The sequence below is a fragment of the Pan paniscus genome, chromosome 6 (genome assembly GCF_029289425.2).
Source record: "Pan paniscus chromosome 6, NHGRI_mPanPan1-v2.0_pri, whole genome shotgun sequence".
Taxonomy (NCBI): Eukaryota; Metazoa; Chordata; class Mammalia; order Primates; family Hominidae; genus Pan; species Pan paniscus.
Genome location: NC_073255.2, coordinates 31,969,620 through 31,988,758, shown reverse-complemented (window position 1 = coordinate 31,988,758; position 19,139 = coordinate 31,969,620). Strand labels below are relative to the sequence as shown.

At 55.2% G+C, this 19,139-nt stretch overlaps 4 protein-coding genes and 1 long non-coding RNA gene across 9 annotated transcripts in view; 4 read left to right on the top strand and 1 right to left on the bottom strand.

Moving 5' to 3' along the window:
* Positions 1-1,208: 1,208 nt before the first annotated feature.
* On the top strand, positions 1,209-5,827 carry HOXA7 (homeobox A7). Its single transcript, XM_003807903.6, has 3 exons — positions 1,209-2,432; positions 2,796-3,383; positions 4,321-5,827. The coding sequence occupies exons 2-3, from the start codon at positions 3,005-3,007 to the stop codon at positions 4,632-4,634; spliced, it is 693 nt and encodes a 230-aa protein (XP_003807951.2). The 5' UTR covers positions 1,209-2,432; positions 2,796-3,004; the 3' UTR covers positions 4,635-5,827.
* On the bottom strand, positions 3,615-12,449 carry LOC130541692 (uncharacterized). Its single transcript, XR_008955777.1, has 3 exons — positions 12,200-12,449; positions 7,869-7,975; positions 3,615-7,248 (listed from the first exon to the last, which is right to left on the bottom strand). It is a non-coding gene; the product is annotated as an uncharacterized LOC130541692 (long non-coding RNA).
* The window catches only part of HOXA3 (homeobox A3), a 45,681-nt gene continuing 33,474 nt past the window's right edge, over positions 6,933-19,139 (top strand). For 2 of the 5 annotated variants that reach the window (XM_057302835.2, XM_057302834.2), the window contains exon 1: positions 6,933-7,254. The gene's annotated coding sequence lies outside the window, so the exon portion shown is untranslated. Of the gene's footprint in view, positions 7,255-8,587; positions 9,243-19,139 lie in introns of those variants that run through there. The other 3 variants (XM_063605657.1, XM_034963838.4, XM_063605658.1) reach the window with 2 other exon arrangements.
* Positions 10,319-15,995, top strand: HOXA6 (homeobox A6). The gene is made up of 2 exons (XM_003807906.6): positions 10,319-12,304; positions 13,699-15,995. The coding sequence occupies exons 1-2, from the start codon at positions 11,863-11,865 to the stop codon at positions 13,956-13,958; spliced, it is 702 nt and encodes a 233-aa protein (XP_003807954.1). The 5' UTR covers positions 10,319-11,862; the 3' UTR covers positions 13,959-15,995.
* Positions 15,662-18,945, top strand: HOXA5 (homeobox A5). The gene is made up of 2 exons (XM_003807907.6): positions 15,662-16,556; positions 17,516-18,945. The coding sequence occupies exons 1-2, from the start codon at positions 15,662-15,664 to the stop codon at positions 17,764-17,766; spliced, it is 1,146 nt and encodes a 381-aa protein (XP_003807955.5). The 3' UTR covers positions 17,767-18,945.

Here is a 19,139-nt window from a genome sequence, read left to right as displayed (position 1 = left end):
CAAAGGCTCCTCCCTTGCCCTTGGCAGGCTGGTGGCTGGGAGTCTGCTTTTCCTCTGGGAAGCCTGGGAGTGGCTTCCCCGCTGCGGGCCTTCACCCAGGCAAGACCCCGCACCAACCCAATCTCATTTGTACACGACAGGGACGAGTTTGTCTTTGCGCCCAGGCTAGGGATCACTCACTCACTGGATGGGGAACAGATGCAGCTGGTGAGAGAGGCAAGGGTGGAAACCTTTAGGAAGCAATTTGCCTGCCACCCAAATCTCTGGAAGGCGCTGTTCCCTGCCTAGAGCTGGCTTTACCTTCATAATTGAATTTAAATATTGGTATTTGGTAACAAGAAGCAGAGTGAACACGCTCTGCCAGTAGGTAGGAAGGAAGCTCAGGGACGGCAGTGGAAAATGTCTATCTAAACATAGCTCTACTGATTAGAAACCCGCCTACATGTGCCTGCTTCAGGCTGAGGGTCAATGAGTATTTCTGTGAAAATTATCTCACATAACCTAGTGCATTTGTGTCTTTTCAGTCAAATAAGTAGAGAACCAATGAATAGAGAACACACAGTTAAAGAAGCCTTATTGAAAGCCTGATTTTATCCGACCTTTTCGTTTTAAATCAGACCACAGAGGGCAAGAGGGGAGAAAGAAGCCTGGAAACGAAAGGGAGGTTTCGGTGTCCGCAGGACTCGGCCCAGTTGGCTGACTTGGGTCCATAAAGGCCGAAGCCTTGCGGGCAGTATCCGCATCCTCCTTGGCCGGGGCAGAGGGGCAGTGCGTCCTGCCAGAACCTCCTGGACGCGCATCGGGCAAAACCGGAGCAGGAATGAGCCGGTGGCGAGGGCACCCGGCCCTCCCTTGGCGAAGTGCGTTCCTTCCCGCGATCCCCGAAATCGCTCCCCGCTCGGGCTGTTGGACTGGGCAGGTTCTACTTTAAACACCAGCTCTGTTGGCCCCTCCAGTCGCTTGAGTCTAGACAGACGGCGGCGGCGGGGGCCTTGGTCTTTTCTCTTTGCGTCTTGCTGTGTGTCACCCCAGGAACAATTTATTGGTCTAAAACGGTCTAATTCTGCTTCTTTGATCTCCTAGCCTTCTTGTTTACTTCATCTTCCTTTAACTTTCTTGGGTTTTTATTTCCTTCCAGAAGGCGATGTGACTGGGATTATTTAGGTCTTTTCTTTTTGTCTTACTCCCTCTATTCTCCATCGGAGACAAGGTATCATCTGATCCGCCATAAAGGCGTCCCCGGATGTTGTCCCTCACTCCACACTCCTACCCCCAGGCTTCCGTGGCCCGGGAGGAGACAGCCCAGCGCCCACCTGCCCCACCAGCCCCCGCCTTCCTACCCAAGCCCCGGTGGTTCACTGCGCAGGAACTGGGGCTCCGTGGCGTCCCGATCTGAACCCTCCCTCCACCTTTTGTATTCCTGGGACCCCCTGAGAGGGTGCGGTAAACGGGGACGGCCTGGACCCTCTGAAAGTGATGGGAAGTGCTTAGTACACAAGGAACTAAACTCTATAATTTACAGGAGAATTTCCGGGGCAATTCCATTGTGAGGTCGGGTTTATGGTGTGTAATCGAGCTGAGCAGTAAAAGGTGGCCGGGCTTCCAGCGCAGCCGGGCAGTTTATGAGGCGTTTAGGGGAAGGGTTCTCCCCACCATCCTCCACCGAGCGGTGGGCGGCAGGGGCTTCAGCTGGTCCAACATGGTGCAGGCGTCGGAGGCCTGGAAGGTAGGAATTGGAGGCCTGGATGGGAGGGAGTGAGACCACTGTGCGCTCAGCTCCATGTGAGCTGGTACTTGGATAGGTGAAGCCTCCACAGCTGGGTGGCCTTTAGGGGGTGGCTTCCCCTATTTGTTTTCGGTGTCTTCAAAAGAAAAGGAAGTCCACAGTGGGTTGCAGTCCCTAGACGCCAGAGCCCCCTCTCCAAATCGGCTCTAAAGCATGTATTGTTCCCAGGCACCCCGGCCTACCCCAGAAACCTTCCAGTATTGGGAGTGCCTGGAAGGGTGCAGGCCTGAGGTTTTTCCAAGCTGGGGGAAACAGCCCTGGCTCCCCATGCGCCAGAGGGGAACCAGAAGTTGTGGCAAGGACAAAGGAATCTTTAGCAATTTATCGGACTGCTGGAGCCAGCCAGGTGCCCAGGAGCGAAGGCACAGAGCCTGCAGCACTACAGCGTCCGGGAGGAGGGAGGGGAACCCCACGTTAATAAATCTGTTGGCAAATGAGTCTCATTAATAGATAAATATTTCACTGCTTCCTTTAGGGCGGATAAACAGTGTGCCTCCGATTAAGGAAAGGAAGCTGGGAGACGTTGACTTTATTCGAACCACATGGCTCCAGTTTGCGGTGGCAATCTCTCTGCAGCTGCAAGAGATGCTGCGCCTTCCCCGTCTGGATCCGAGTCTAAGTCCGGCCTGTCGCCCACTGGACCTGGGTGAGAGAAGACTTGGGCAGAGTCGGTCTGCTCATAGCTGAGTCCTGCCCACAAGGCCACCGCGGGGCAGGCTGTTGCGGGGGACAGAGACCCTTCCAGGGGCTGGGCAGGCGGACAGGAGAGGGATGGGGAGGATCCCAAGCTTGGTCCAGGGCTCACTAGCAGGAGTCGGCGGGGGGGCGGGGGTGGGGGTGCTGCGTGGGGCCGGGCCGCCTGGCGTCCGCAGACCCCAGTGCGGAGGTTGGCCGCCAGCTGGGCGCTCCCGCGGAGCCTCCAGGTCTTTTTCCGCGGGACGCGCCAGGCCCGCCGGGCGCGGGCGGATTCTTTGGCCGCATATTTGAGCCTCTTGCCCTTCCATTCTAGGCGGCTGCGGGCCCCGCGGAGCGAGACCACCTGTGAGGGCTGCTGAGATTGGCGGAGGCGGTCATGTGGGCGGTCACGTGCTGCGGCGAGCTCCGTCCAAAAGAAAATGGGGTTTGGTGTAAATCTGGGGGTGTAATGTTATCATATATCACGCTACCTCGTAAAACCGACACTGAAAGCTGCCGGACAACAAATCACAGGTCAAAATTATGAGTTCTTCGTATTATGTGAACGCGCTTTTTAGCAAATATACGGCGGGGGCTTCTCTGTTCCAAAATGCCGAGCCGACTTCTTGCTCCTTTGCGCCCAACTCACAGAGAAGCGGCTACGGGGCGGGCGCCGGCGCCTTCGCCTCGACCGTTCCGGGCTTATACAATGTCAACAGCCCCCTTTATCAGAGCCCCTTTGCGTCCGGCTACGGCCTGGGCGCCGACGCCTACGGCAACCTGCCCTGCGCCTCCTACGACCAAAACATCCCCGGGCTCTGCAGTGACCTCGCCAAAGGCGCCTGCGACAAGGCGGACGAGGGCGCGCTGCATGGCGCGGCTGAGGCCAATTTCCGCATCTACCCCTGGATGTGGTCTTCAGGTAGGCGCAGTCACTAGGCGGGCCAGGCTGGCGGAGCGGGACCGGGAGCGGGGAGCGCGGCGCTGGGGAGCGCGGGGCGCGGGGCCGGAAGAGCGGAGCCAGGCTGTTGCGAGCCGGTAGCCCCGTGACTCCTGGCGCAGCCTTTCTGGTTTTAATTAGAGCGGAGGCGCCATTGCGTGGAGCCCATAGCATTGTATGTAAATGAGGCTCATAAAACTTTTTATGGCCCAATTAATGGGTTCGATCCTCGTAAATTTATTTAACTCCATTTGTCTTGGAATTTTAACATTAAGTTTGTTCGCTATTCTGTCTCTCTTTCTCCCTCCTCTGTCACCCTCCCTCCCTTTCTTCTTCTCTCTCTCCTCATTTTCCTTGCTGCCTGACATTTCTTTCTCAAAAGCTAGGAGAGCCAAGCCCTCCAGGGCCTCTCACCCGACCCTGTGCCAGGGTCCATTTCAAGATGGGGGCGAGGGAATGAGGACAGAGGGTCGGGGTGCCCTAGGAAGGTCCTGGGGATGAGGGCTCAGGCTGCTGGGAAGAGTCGCCCACTTGCCTAGCAAGGCAGGGGAATGGCCGGGCTCATCTTTGAATGGCAAAAGTGCAGCGTTTCCCACTTGCTCACACTCTATATTTACAGTTTTCCTTTGTCAGAGGAAGCAGGACATTGTGGAAGCTTAGCCGGCTGGAAAGGTCGGTTGTAAAGTTGAGATTCTGTGCCTTTGCTCATTACAGAGCTGCCTGCGCGTCTGGCACTGCAGTTGGGGTCTTTCCCTAACACTCCCCCTCCTCCCCTAGCTCAGTTCGGGGCCTGGGGCAGAGGGGGGTGCTCGCTGGGGACTAGGCCAGGAGGAAGGTGCGGGCTCTGGGACAGCAGCCTAACGAGTGCCCTGTCTACTTGTCTGTCCTTGTGTTCATGTGTCTGCATGTCTGTTCTCAGGACCTGACAGGAAGCGGGGCCGCCAGACCTACACGCGCTACCAGACGCTGGAGCTGGAGAAGGAGTTCCACTTCAACCGCTACCTGACGCGGCGCCGCCGCATTGAAATCGCCCACGCGCTCTGCCTCACCGAGCGCCAGATTAAGATCTGGTTCCAGAACCGCCGCATGAAGTGGAAGAAAGAGCATAAGGACGATGGTCCGACTGCCGCCGCAGCTCCCGAGGGCGCCGTGCCCTCTGCCGCCGCCACTGCTGCCGCGGACAAGGCCGACGAGGAGGACGATGATGAACAAGAGGAAGACGAGGAGGAATGAGGGGCCGATCCGGGGCCCTCGCTGCACCGGACAGTCGGAAAAGCATCTTTAAGAGACTCACTGGTTTTACTTACAAAAATGGGAAAAATAAAAGAAAATGTAAAAAACAAAAACAAAAACAAAAAAGCAACCCAGTCCCCAACCTGCACTCTACCCACCCCCATCACCTACTCCAGCTCCCAACTTTTGTGGACTGAGCGGCCGCAGAGACTGGGTCGCCTTGGATTCCCTCTGCCTCCGAGGACCCCAAAAGACACCCCCAACCCCAGGCCAGCCGGCCCTGCTCTGGCGCGTCCAAAATACTACCTAGCACAGGCCTCTGCTCGAGGCACCCCCAAACTACCTATGTATCCAGCCCCAGAGGGCCTCCATTCCCAGGAAGTCCCTATGTATCCCAACACTGGCAGACACCCAGCACCACCCTCCCAGACCCGCAAGAAAGTGAATCTCACTACTACCTACTCCCCTAAAACTACCTATTTTGTGCTGGCTGGCTTGCCTGCTACCTAGTGCCGACTGCTCCCAGGCAAGTCCCCTGCTGCTTACAGCCCCCAGCTTTTGGGGTCCCTGAGGCTGCCCTGAGAATGTGCTGAGGTCCAGGATCAGGGTATTGGCATCTATTTAAATCGAAAAATAATATATTTATTCCAAAAAGCATCCTAAGTGCTTGCACCCTAGAATCAATCCCTCCTTCTCTGGCTTGGCACCCACAGCTCAGGCCCATCAACCCCCACTTCTGGAGGGGAATGTTCCTGAGCTGGCTGCAGATCTGTGGGTTAGCTTCTGCTTAGCAGGACTGTGGAGATGCTCCCAGCTTCGCTGTCCTTTCCTCTGGCTCCTGTATCTTACTGTTCAGCTGTGTTAAATATGTATGCCCTGATGTTTCCTATAATAGCAGATACTGTATATTTGAACAAGATTTTTTTTGATCATTTCTATAGTCTTGGAGTTCATTTGTAAGGCAGTGTCTTGACTTGGAAAGGATGTGTTAATGGGGTGACTTTGTAGCATGGTATGTTGTCTTGAGTTAACTGTAGTGGGTGGGGAGGTCCAATGCCCTCCGCAATGCCCTTCATCTCCTGTGTTGTCCTGTACCCTGCTCAGCTCCATCCTGGGGTTCAGGGAAGGCACACTTCCCAGCCCAGCTGTGTTTTATGTAACCGAAAATAAAGATGCGTGGTGACAAAGAAAAATGTGGACTGCCTTATCCAGAGGGGACTGGGAAAGGGGAGGTGAGTATGGCTGGAGGGCAGGGGGCAGTGGGGAAGCAAAAGTGGTGTGGCTGTCCTTGTGATGGTCCAAGTGTTGGGTACCCATGTATTGGTGTCATGTATCTTTTTAATGTATTTTTATGTGTGTATTTGTATGAGTATGTGCTTATTTTTCTGTGTATGTATTTCTGTGTGTGTGTTTTTACCTAATTCCACAATTGTATATATTTTGGTGTCCATAATTGGGTGCATGTGTTTTTGTGTCCATAATTGCATGTCATTCTGTGCCCACAATAGAGTGTATGCCCTTCCCTGTGTGCATAATTGTATATGTGCCTTTATCCGTGTAGAGACGTTTGTCTGGTTTTTGCGTGTGCACTAACTTCTTCTAGATCCCTTGAAAACGGAATCTTTGGTAGATACGTTATGTTCTATGAATCTACCTAAAAACCTCCATCAATTCCATGAGGAAATTTCAAATCCACACTTTCCTCTAAGGCTGAGCAGTGGGCTTGGAAAGGGGCATTACCCAGAGGCTGATTCCGGATTCGCATGCGCCCTGAACCCAGCCCCAGGCTAGGAAATGGTATTTAAGGTCCCCACCCCTCCTGCAGACGAGGCGAGGGGGCCCCAGGGTCCGGCACTGCAGTAGGTGGCGCGGGGAGGGGCTAGGACCGCAGACCCCCGCTGGGCTACGCAGCCTGGGCAGGGGCTGGGGCAGCTGGATGCGGGGAAGGGGCGAGGGGTGAAGGTCCAGGGGTTGTGCGGGCAGCTCAGAGCATCCTGAGTTCCGCCTGCAAGACCTCGTCTCCAGTCTCCTGCCTGGGTTGGGCCCGCTTCTTATGGCTCTTTTAGTAAAACCTGGCCCAAAAGGGTCTGTAAAACCTGAGGCCCCAAGTCGGGGCGGCCTCGGTGGTAAGATGGCGCCGGTGTAAGAGCTGCCTCCTCTCAGTGATGGGGAAAGGGTCATAAATCCGTTGTTGTTTATGAAAATTTACAACTTTGCAATACAACTTTATGAGTTGTTCGGCCCTTCCATTGGCCGCTGTCGGTCATGTGGATGAGAACCGTGAACATGAACTTTTTTATAATTTCCCTTGCGAGAATAGAGCCGCATTCTTTTGCTCCGCTCCGTCCTGCCTGCTTCGGAGCTCTGCCTTCCAGCCGGGCTCGGCTGTGCTTTGTCCGGAGATGGCGAGCGAAGGGAAGCCCCTGCCAGGCCAGGCCTGGCGGCTCCCGCTGGAGATTGGGCGCGCTCCGTTCCCGGCGCCGCGGCAGCAGCTTTGCAACTCGCAACCTGGCTAATTTCCTGCGTCCTCTGGCACCAGGAAAGAGGACAATTCTTCTCTCGGGCTGCCCAGGCGACAGCTGTCAGAGGGGCAGGAGCTTCTGGGAGCCACCGTCTGAAGGTGAGACATGTGGGGAGGAGATAGGAGCAAAGGTGGTGAGGCGACAGCCGGCGGCGGTAGCGGTGGGAGAGGGCACCCAGGGAGGCTTTAAGAGGGGCATACTCCCCCTTACCCATACTCACCCATTCACACTTGCCCCCATCACACACTACAGCCCACACACGTCACACACACAGGCACACACGCGCGCGCGCGCACACACACACACACACACACACCACTCCCTTTCTCTCCCCTCCCTGGCTCGCCTTGGCAGTAAGTGCCCGCCTTCCTTCGGCCCTCCGTGGCACAGCGCCCAGGCACAGGGCAGCATCCCTTGGGTCGTCTCTCTCCCCTTCCCTAGCGACCCCGTGAAGCCCAAAAGGAAGTGGCCCGGCACACTGTGTTCCCCGCCAGCCCTTTGGGTTTGGATTTTTATGTTTTCATTCATGGCCCTATTTGGTTTTGTTGGATTCCCCAACAAGAGGAGACCGTCCTTGACCTGGGAAGGTGGGAAGAGGTGAGGGCAAAGTGCATTAATCCACAGGCATTTTATTAGCATCAGCACAGCACTTTCTACTCCGTGGGAACTGGTTTCAGAGAGAAAGGTAGAAGGGGGAAACAGAAAAACTTACTAATTCAGCCAGAGTTCTCCGCTCGTTGCCGGCTTCCCTTCGCCCGGTTTTTCGATGAGAGAGGTGTCTGAAGCGCTGGGAGGGGGAATAGGTGCGTGGGTGGAATTCTGTGTTGGAGGAGAGGATGGGATTAATTGGGTGTTACTTGGTGGGAAGTTTCGGTGTAGAGGACATAATGCTGTTAGCGCGCGTGGCAGGGTCCCGCAGCTAAGGTTGAAGGAAGGACGCAAACAGAGTCTGGGCGATAGGGGGACCCCCCAATCCACCTTGGCGCAACGGACTGGCGACCGCACTCCCCACCTTCCGCGAGCGGGGAGAGGATGGTGGAGCTGCCCGGGAGGAAGCGCAGAGCGTGCTGCTGGCGGTGGCTTTGCGTAGCGCGGTGGCTCGAACTGTAGGTCGGCCTAAGTGCACATCAGACCAGATTTGCCCCGAGAACTCCTCGGACAGCGACAAGAAAAGAGTCAGAGGTTCTTTTTGTTTGTTTTTTGTTTGGGTTGTTGTTTCCCCAACTTGAGACAATATCTTGGTATGGATTCGATAAATAGGAAGGGGCTATGGATGTTTAGGACGTTCGCCCGTGCTCTGCGTGCGCTCGGGGCGGATAAAGCGGCGCATTTGCATCCTAGGGCCGCCGCCTTCCTGACTGCGGCTGCCGCGGGCCGATTATTTATTGCGACCGTGCTGGCGCTCGCTGCTGCCACGCCGTGGCCGTCGCCGGGACCGGCGCCAGCTGCAGCCCGCCTCTTGCAGCCTGGCGCGACTGCTGTACTGGCCCCTCAGAGATTTCCCAGCAAGCAGGGTAGAGGGGGACGCAAGGGGACCTGGGGGGCGATCACCCAGAGCCTATATGGCCGGGAAATCTCCCCGCCTCGGCTACCCCTGACCGGAGCTGGACGCCGGTATAGACTCGGGTCCTCCCCCACCCCCACTCCAGCACCATGGAGACTGGTTGCACAGGCCGCCTGGCACGTCATGGCTGCTTCTGTCCAAACTGCGCGTCCCAAGGCGTTCTGGGGGCGCACGCTGGTTCAGGGAACACTCTGGCTTTGGGATTCTGAAATCGGAGAGACTACCTGTAGTCCTGAGGCCTGTAGGCCTGGCTGCTCTGAGGAGGATTGGCTATGGCAAAGAAGAACGGCTTTGGCTCCAGGTGAGGGCTGTGAAGGGCAGAGGCCGCACCTGTGTGCTTTGGGCTCTGGTCTGGGCTAGCGAGCTGGCTGGACCGAGGTGGCCTTCAAGGTCCCACACCTACATACTCCCAGACCACCCTCCAGGCTGGCAGAGGTGGAGCTGTTCAATGGGCAGCCCACGGCAAGGGCAGACAGTGGGGCCCAGCTCGCCGTCCTGCCCCCCTTGGAGAGAAACTGAAAGGTAAGTCGCTTTCTGCGTGGCTTTGGCAGGGAGGAGAGAGAGCCCTGGGGTGGCCATTCTCACCATCGCAGGAGAGGCCCTTTGGAGGGTTTGGGGTGCCTATTCTTGCCGGAATAGCCCTCTCTCTCTCTCTCAGAGAGAGAGAGAGAGAGAGAGAGAGAGTGTGTGTGTGTGTATCTGGTTGGAGAAATGAATTGGTCAGCTGCCAACATGATATGCACTAGCCTTGGCTAACATGTAAAGATTCCAATGTAATATATGTTTTTCCATCTTAGTGCCTATAGAAGCTAGAAATATAATGTTTTCTGGTTCTTAGCTGAGAAATCAAATTCTCTTGTTAGCTGGAACAATAATTAGATCGAGAATCCTGGTCAAGGCATGACAAATAATAATAATAGTAAATTGACTCCGACCCACCACTATGTGGGACATGGCGGAATGAAAAGGAAATCATAAATGTAAACATTGATTGACATCTCCAAACGGTTATTTTCATTTTAAATAATAACTTGCTTAAAATCACTGTTGTCTGATAATTTTGTTTAAGAAAAAAATAACACAAACATGTTTTTCTTCAAACAGCTATTTTTAAAAGTCCCTTTTAATTTTTTGACTCGAGTTTTCATTTTCACCTATTGAATTCTTTCCCTGAAGTAATGTGTGGGAAATGCCCAATTCTATCCTCTCATTCGAGGCCCTGCTTTATATGCAAAGTAAACCCTTTCCAGGACGGATCGACTGGGGAACAGGCATCTGGCTTCCAGGGGTAGCCCCCATTGCTGGGCTAGCAGCCGCCTTCCAGGAGTGCCTCTTGGGCTCTTCGGAGTGCCTCTTGGGCTCTTCGGAGGTCGACCTTAAGCCAGTCGTTTCCCAATTTTTTCCCTTTGTGGGAGGAGAGTTCAGGAAAAAAATTGAAAAGCAAGGAAGAGACTAAGTCATTACTAGATTCCTACTGGAACACTGCCAATTGCCACCTCCCCACTAAGTCCTGAACCGGGTGAGCCTGCATTGGCCAGGGTTTCACAGATCTTGTAAACAGTCTCCAGAAATCCATCCAAATCACGTAAATAGTCTTTCTTCAACCTCCACAGAATTGAGGATTTTAAAGCTAATTCAAGGGGTTTTACAAGCCCAACAAACACAGTTGTAAAAATGCCATTGGGCTGCTATCACATTTTACAAAACGAGATTGATCCATGTGTTGTAAAAGTCAACTATCTCGAAGGCACACCTCTCAGGCAAGAGTGAGCAGCTCAGGACAGGCTTTTAATGTCCTGTCTGGGGACCGCCAGGCCTGGGACAGCAGTGAAAGCAATTCAGGATTTCTGGAGCCGGTGAGACTATTCCCGGTTCCGGAGCGACTGAGGGGCGGCAGCCCTCCCTGCGGTCCCAGGAAGGGCAGTAAAGAGGGCGGCCCCAGGACAGTGCCGGTTGTCGGGCGCCCCGGAAACCGAGCCCATCAATTATCCCGCGGCCTTGGAGGCAGAGCTGCCCTCTGTGCCCAGCTTGGCCAGGGCCTCTGCGTCTTCTGTGCCTCTGGAATGTGGACAGAGAGATTCCACATCTGGATTTTTATCTGCCTCAGCTCTGAGCGGTTCTCGCAGTGGATGCTGAGTCCCCAGGCGCTAGGCAGGGGAGCAGGTCCCTCGGCTGTCTTAGGAGCCCAGTCTCACGGCCACTGCTCTGTCGGTCCTTTCTTGTTGAAACCAGTGGTTTCTGGCCTTTCAATTCCCTGGGTTCAAAGGTGGGATGGGGACGCCCAGCTGGAAGGGGTGCTTTGACACCAGGCAGGCGCGGGCCATTGAGCCCCTTGGGACTCAAACAGGATGTGTATGTGGGAGGAGGGAATGGGTGGGAAGAACCTACGTTTGGCTGAGTCCTGGTCAGCTCGAGGTGATCCTTCAGCTCTGGGCTGCAAGGCCCAGGCCCCTGGTGCTAGCGGAGAAGGAGAGAATGAGGGAGTTCACCGATTCCTAAGGCGCACGAGTGAAGAGCATAGAGTGAAGGCCTGGTTTCTCATGGCCCTTGCTCCAGCTCAAGAACTCGCACCCACGAATAGGGGAGCGCTAGGGGAGGGGCAACTCTGGGCCATGCCTGGAGTGCAGGCCGGCAGGGAGCAAAGCCACCTTTGTCACTGCCCCTCCTGGAGCAGGACCTTCAGGTTTCCTGTTTGGAGGAGGAGGGGCGGGGAACCCGCAAAATTCAATAAAGCAAAAAGGGGAGGAGGAAGGAGGGGACCTGGCGGGGCCTTTGAGGCGGCCCAAGCATTAGTGTCCCTACTCTGGCCTGATCTGCTCGCCACTGAACGGGCCGTGCCCGCCGCTGGCGTTCGGGAAGAGAGCCGGGCCGGCTAGCTGTGCGCGCCCATTAATCTGCCGGGCGGGCGGCGGGCGGGCGGGCTGGGGGCTGTTTGTAACTTTGCTGCCTCGGTCGCCGCGGTCCCCGGGGAGCGGGCTCCGGCGTTCGCTCCCATTGGCCGCCGCCGCGTCAGCTGGTGCGATTTGCTGCTGTCGCTTTTGGCGTTCGGCCATCCAGAAACAAACCAGTTCGATGACTACTAATAGTTATAGCCAGATGTACTAATACACAACAAATCACAGTCCTGCAGAGGGGCGCGCAAATGAGTTCCTATTTTGTGAATCCCACTTTCCCCGGGAGCCTTCCCAGCGGCCAGGACTCCTTCTTGGGCCAGCTGCCCCTCTACCAGGCTGGCTATGACGCGCTGAGGCCCTTCCCGGCCTCGTACGGGGCGTCGAGTCTCCCGGACAAGACGTACACCTCACCTTGTTTCTACCAACAGTCCAACTCGGTCCTGGCCTGCAACCGGGCGTCCTACGAGTACGGGGCCTCGTGTTTCTATTCTGATAAGGACCTCAGTGGCGCCTCGCCCTCGGGCAGTGGCAAGCAGAGGGGCCCCGGGGACTACCTGCACTTTTCTCCCGAGCAGCAGTACAAACCCGACAGCAGCAGCGGGCAAGGCAAAGCACTCCATGACGAAGGCGCCGACCGGAAGTACACGAGTCCAGTTTACCCTTGGATGCAGCGGATGAACTCCTGCGCGGGTAAGACATATCCCAAGACAGTGGAGGGAGAAGGGAAAGGAGGCCGGAAAAGAAAGAAAGAAGGAGGAAACAGAGTAGAAAGAGGAATAGAGAGAAAGAAAGGAGGAAAGAACCAGCAAAGTTTCTTTGGCTTCTTAAAAGAGAAGAAAAAATCAGTTCCCAATGGGGCTATCAGGCCATGGCAGAGGAAGGGCAAGGCCCCAGTGTCCATGTAAGCTGACACCTTAGGGGAGGATGGGGGCACTGGCACGTATATGAGACCTGTGACAGTGACAGCCTGAAGAGAGAGAGAGAGGCTGGTGGGGAGGGACAGCCTGTCCATGCACCCTGAGTACCCTGCTCAGCTTCCCAAGCCAGAGGGCCTTTTGCACTGCGTCACTGATAAATACCCTTTGCTTCCCAACCCCCTCTCCTTTCTGCCCTTCAGAAACCCGTACAGAGAGGTGGCCATTTGGCCTCTTCCAGTGTCTCCCCAAAGCCTTGGAGGGCCACAGCCCCAGAGTCAGGATTTTTTCTCTCTCTCCTCCCTCATCTCCCCCGCCTTCTACTCAACTGCCCACTCTTAGCCAACTTCTGCCCTCTTCTGAGCCCATGCCTGAGCTTCATACACCTGTCTTGGAGGGACCCCCACCACCCTTGGGGATCTTCGGCACCAGATCAGACAGCCCAACACAATCCTACATTGCCAGAAATCCTAGACTACCTATAGCTCCATCTCTTAGCCTCTGGTTTCCAAGGACTCCACAGGGAATCCCAAAGACTCCTAGGAATTCCCTAGGACAGAGCCTAATGCGGATTGTTAAAATTATAATGTTTGCCGTTAACATCCACTTTATCCTTGGGGGAGTTCTGCATTTCTCAGAAGGGTCATATAATTTGGGAGAATGTGTAAAGATTCAAGAGGGCTGACCATTTTTAACTCTTCAAAAAATGTGTTGAGTTCCGACATGGCTGTTCACAGTAGCATCCTCAGAGAGACCACTATGAATTCAGAGTGTGTACACTACTTACATGGTTCCACACCACCCACCCCAGACACACACACACACACACACACACAAACACACACACACACCCTGCATCCCCACAAAAACACGACCTGGGCATCCCAAATTAAGAATGCTCATTCTGTTATTTTGCTTGTAATGGTTTTCCTATGAGGCAGATTTTTCAAAAACAATAATGTCCACCCCAAGTCGTTATAGGTGGAAAACATCTCGCTTGGTATGAAATAACCTCCCATTCAGTACGCTTTGGGCCCCAGACATAGTGGGAGAGGCTGGAGTGGAGGCGGGGTGGTTTCTAGTCTGGGTGCCTCTTGTGGGAGGCACTGAGCTGACTGGGTCAACCCTCCAGGCCCTGGCTTACCCGCGCCCGGCCGTTTCTGCTCGTAGGTGCTGTGTATGGGAGCCATGGGCGCCGAGGCCGCCAGACCTACACGCGCTACCAGACACTGGAGCTGGAGAAGGAGTTCCACTTCAACCGCTACCTGACACGGCGCCGCCGCATCGAGATCGCCAACGCGCTCTGCCTCACCGAGCGCCAGATCAAGATCTGGTTCCAGAACCGCCGCATGAAGTGGAAAAAGGAAAACAAGCTCATCAATTCCACGCAGCCCAGCGGGGAGGACTCAGAGGCAAAGGCGGGCGAGTAGATGCCTGGGCAGGGACCAGGCCAGCGCTGCAACCTCCTTCGGCTTTGCCCCCTTGCCCTCGCCTGTTCCCCAACTTTTCTCCCCGCCTGCTCCCATCTGGGGGCTTCCGCAGCTTCAGGGGAGCCCGGAGCTTTGCAAGCGTCTGTGCATTTATTTCTTACAAAACAAAACAAAACAAAACCTCACACACAGCCAATACCAGCGGTGGAGCGGGGCGCACTGCACACACCCAGTCCCGCTCCACAAGGATGCCCAAACCGGCTCCGGAGTTCTGGGGTGCGCCCTGAATGCGTCTGGGGCTCCTGTGCTAGTGTCTCTGAGCTCCCCGACCTCGGGACGCGGGGCTGCTGGGGAGGAAAGAGCCCTGGGCCGAGCCCCGTTTCGTGTCTGGGCGTCTCTGCCTAGGTCCCTCGCCAGTAAGTCCCGAAGGGCATCATCAAATCATCTCTGGCCAGTGGAAAGAGGGGGTCTAAGAGCTGGAGCCCGGCCTTGTCGCGGCCTCCCAAGCCGCCTCCCAGAACAGGAAGGAAGCTCGAGGAACAAAGGGGGCCCCAACAGAGCCCAGTCTCTCGGTCCCGCGTGTGCAACCGTCAGTGGAAGAGAAGCAGCCTCAGCCGAGGCGAGTTAACCTGGGCGCGGGTGGAACATTACAGCCCGGGGAGCCCCTGGGCTCCCTCAGGCTCCCGGCTCCGGATTCCCGCTCCCAGCCTCCGATAGCGCCCGCGTCGCCGCCACAGCAGCGTTCAGGACCCAACGAGGGGCCCAGGGCCATGGGAGCCGCCAGAGTCCTGGCTTCCAGACGTGCCAGGGGCGCCTGCAACGCCGGGCCTCCAGCGGGGAGACTCCACTTGCCTCTCAGCTATGTTTGTGATTTACTTGAGTCTTTCGGAGCCGTGGAAAATAACTACAGAGATACTAGGCATTGCCAAGGAATGCTTCCATTATCGCCCTCATTTTACTCCTGGAGGTCTAAGCAAGACCCCAGTAACCCGCCCCACGGATCCCCAGACCCCAAGCAGCCTCTGTGGCTGCAGGGAGCCTGGGCCCACTCGCTGGGTTCAAGGAGAACCCTCCGACTTGGGGCCCGGCTGGCTCGAGGAACCGGACCCTGTGATGAAGATTTTCCAGGCTGGATACGTAAGCAAATCAAATCGCAAACTAATGACACGAAAACCATATTCACATGAAAGAAAAATCGACTACGGTTATAAAAGTGTATGGAATTTGACCTCGCCTTGGAGAAACACTACACAAAAGCTATCTTTAATAGACGCCTGTCATTTAAGAGCGGCAGGGACACTGTCCCTCATGCGCTCGCAAAAACAGAGCCGTAATTGTAGCTGCTGCTGCTGCGGGCAGGATTTATTTCTCCAATTGGCTAAATGGCTTTCCCCCTTCCCCGAAGGTGATATCTGTATTTTCAAAATTCAGAGCTGCTGGCAGGACGGTCAGTACCGACCCCAACCTCGACACAAAAATAAGAGGGGCTGCAAAACGGGGGAAATAAAGTTGTTGTAAATAAAATGCAAGTCACCACCTCCCCCCAATCCTCTGCATCCTCGCCGGGCGCGCGATCGGCAGCTGACGGCCTAACAATTGGTACATCCTAATGGAACTGCGAGGGAAATGCAATAATTTTGCCATAATGGGCTGTAACCTCAATTCGACCCCGGCCCTTGCAGCCCCCGGTCGGAAGCTGGGCGATGAGCCCTGCCTCCAGCGGGTGGCGCTCGAGTCCGGCTGAACGGCGGCAACTGGCGGCGGGCACGCGCCCGGGGCGCGCGCGCCACCCTTCTCGCCTCCACCCAACTCCCCCATTAGTGCACGAGTTTACCTCTAGAGGTCATCAGGCAGGATTTACGACTGGACAACAAAAGCACGTGATTCGAAGTCGTACCCCATATTTGGGTGCCTACGTAGGAGGGAACCAAGTACATGTCCCAGTCATTTCCATAATTCATCATAAATTGTGCAAGGGTGCTATAGACGCACAAACGACCGCGAGCCACAAATCAAGCACACATATCAAAAAACAAATGAGCTCTTATTTTGTAAACTCATTTTGCGGTCGCTATCCAAATGGCCCGGACTACCAGTTGCATAATTATGGAGATCATAGTTCCGTGAGCGAGCAATTCAGGGACTCGGCGAGCATGCACTCCGGCAGGTACGGCTACGGCTACAATGGCATGGATCTCAGCGTCGGCCGCTCGGGCTCCGGCCACTTTGGCTCCGGAGAGCGCGCCCGCAGCTACGCTGCCAGCGCCAGCGCGGCGCCCGCCGAGCCCAGGTACAGCCAGCCGGCCACGTCCACGCACTCTCCTCCGCCCGATCCGCTGCCCTGCTCCGCCGTGGCCCCCTCGCCCGGCAGCGACAGCCACCACGGCGGGAAAAACTCCCTGAGCAACTCCAGCGGCGCCTCGGCCAACGCCGGCAGCACCCACATCAGCAGCAGAGAGGGGGTTGGCACGGCGTCCGGAGCCGAGGAGGACGCCCCTGCCAGCAGCGAGCAGGCGAGTGCGCAGAGCGAGCCGAGCCCGGCGCCGCCCGCCCAACCCCAGATCTACCCCTGGATGCGCAAGCTGCACATAAGTCATGGTAAAGCCAGCCTTTTTCTAAATCCACGCGACCGCGGGGACGCGGCTCTCGGTCCCCCCCTCTTCTCTGCCGCCCTCTCCCAGTGTCTCTTGGTCTCATTTCTCCCAGCCCTGCGGAGCTCTCCTTGCCGTTCTCCCTCCCCTGCCTTCCTCCTTCCTCCTCTTCTTTGCGAGCACCCTGCGCTCACAAATAGTGGGGGAAATGGGCGTTCGCTGGGACAGTTTAGACGTTGGAAGGGGGAGGAAGCAAAAAACCCCTCTGGAACCCCGCGCCTTGGGACGCGCTCCCGGGTCAGGCCAGCCGAGCAAGGCGCAGAGAGGTAGAGGATGGCAGTAGCAGCCGTGAATCGGGCTTGTCACGGCGGATAATTTATGAGGAGGGCTACGCTGGGGAAACAGCGTTACTAATTACAGACCCCGAAAAGGGGCTTGGGGGAAAGAATCGAGGCGAGAGCCTGCAGGATTCTGAATTTTGGGGGCAGGAGGGAGAGAGAAGGAAAGGGAAGAAGAAGAAAACAGGCTCCCCAACCCTGCAGGCTGGAAACGGGAGGCGGCTCTCGGGGCTGGAACTTTGAGGGAGGGTGACCCGAAGGCCACTTGGGCGCTCAGGAAAGGGCCTTGCTTCCTGGGTTTCTGTGCGGTGGGCAGCCTGGGAGGGCTGTGCCTCCCGATCGGGGCGCCCGGGGCAGGGCGGAGGGGGCAGGAGAGGGGCCAGGGAAAGCCGGAGTCCGCTGGGACACGGCCCCAGCTTCAGATGGGCAGATTGTTCCCAGGGTCCAAATCGTATTGTTTTCTTTCTAGAAAGGAAGAGGGAAGGAAATTCGGGAGGGGTGTGCGGGCTGGTAGGCAGAACTTGTTGAGCTTTTCGCCTGGGTTCCTTGCTCAGGACCCAAGCTTGTCCCCCTGGCGGACTTTGGAAGACAGGAGTTGGTGGCTAAACCGCTGACTTTTCTATTGCAGACAACATAGGCGGCCCGGAAGGCAAAAGGGCCCGGACAGCCTACACGCGCTACCAGACCCTGGAGCTGGAGAAGGAGTTCCACTTCAACCGTTACCTGACCCGCAGAAGGAGGATTGAAATAGCACATGCTCTTTGCCTCTCCGAGAGACAAATTAAAATCTGGTTCCAAAACCGGAGAATGAAGTGGAAAAAAGATAATAAGCTGAAAAGCATGAGCATGGCCGCGGCAGGAGGGGCCTTCCGTCCCTGAGTATCTGAGCGTTTAAAGTACTGAGCAGTATTAGCGGATCCCGCGTAGTGTCAGTACTAAGGTGACTTTCTGAAACTCCCTTGTGTTCCTTCTGTGAAGAAGCCCTGTTCTCGTTGCCCTAATTCATCTTTTAATCATGAGCCTGTTTATTGCCATTATAGCGCCTGTATAAGTAGATCTGCTTTCTGTTCATCTCTTTGTCCTGAATGGCTTTGTCTTGAAAAAAAAAAAATAGATGTTTTAACTTATTTATATGAAGCAAGCTGTGTTACTTGAAGTAACTATAACAAAAAAAGAAAAGAGAAAAAAAAACACACAAAAAGTCCCCCTTCAATCTCGTTTAGTGCCAATGTTGTGTGTTGCACTCAAGTTGTTTAACTGTGCATGTGCGTGGAAGTGTTCCTGTCTCAATAGCTCCAAGCTGTTAAAGATATTTTTATTCAAACTACCTATATTCCTTGTGTAATTAATGCTGTTGTAGAGGTGACTTGATGAGACACAACTTGTTCGACGTGTAGTGACTAGTGACTCTGTGATGAAAACTGTGACTCCAAGCGGTGTGTCCCTGCGTGCCTTTGTAGGACCCTTTGCACGAACTCTGGAAGTGGCTCTTATAAGCGCAGCTTCAGTGATGTATGTTTTTGTGAACAAAGTTACAAATATTGTCCAAGTCTGGCTGTTTTAAGCAAACTGTGATCAGCTTTTTTTTTTTTTGTATTTGTTTTTAAGGAAAAAATACTGACTGGAACAAAAAATAAACTTTCTATTGTAAGTTCTCTTGGTCTGGTTTGTGCCAAATAGTGAGCGGCTCTGTCTGCTTTTCTGTCTGTCTGTGCGGTCTTGGAAGCTGTTGGGTCTGAGGCTACCTGAGCAGATGACCTGTGCAGGGAGACCTCATACCAACACTGTCCCATCGCTTCCCTACCTCTGACCCATTGCAAAGTTCAGGGCAGAAGGTGGAAAAAGCTGTAGGCTGTTCCAAAGCCCCAGGCCACCCTGTCCATCTCTGAGGAAACCAAGTTAACTTGCTGGGTACAAAAAAGAGAGAAAGAGCAAGAAAAAAGGAGAAAAAAACCAGGGCTTTGTTAGCCGCCCTCAGGCCACACAGATCCTGCCTCTTTCCTAAGGCTGTCCTAGGCCTCCACTTGCTGAAGACGCTGCTATGTCTGTCTGTGGACCCCAAACCCTCTGCCCTTAACCCATCCCAGCACCCCTTCCCCACTCGTCACCCGGGACCCAGTTGGCTTCTTTTGCTACAATTAATTTGCTACAAATTGAAGGTACTTACCCCATCCTAGCTCGATTGGGAAACTCCTCAGAGCAGCTAAAGCGCAACTAGAGATTTGCACATTTACCGACTGCTTACACTGATG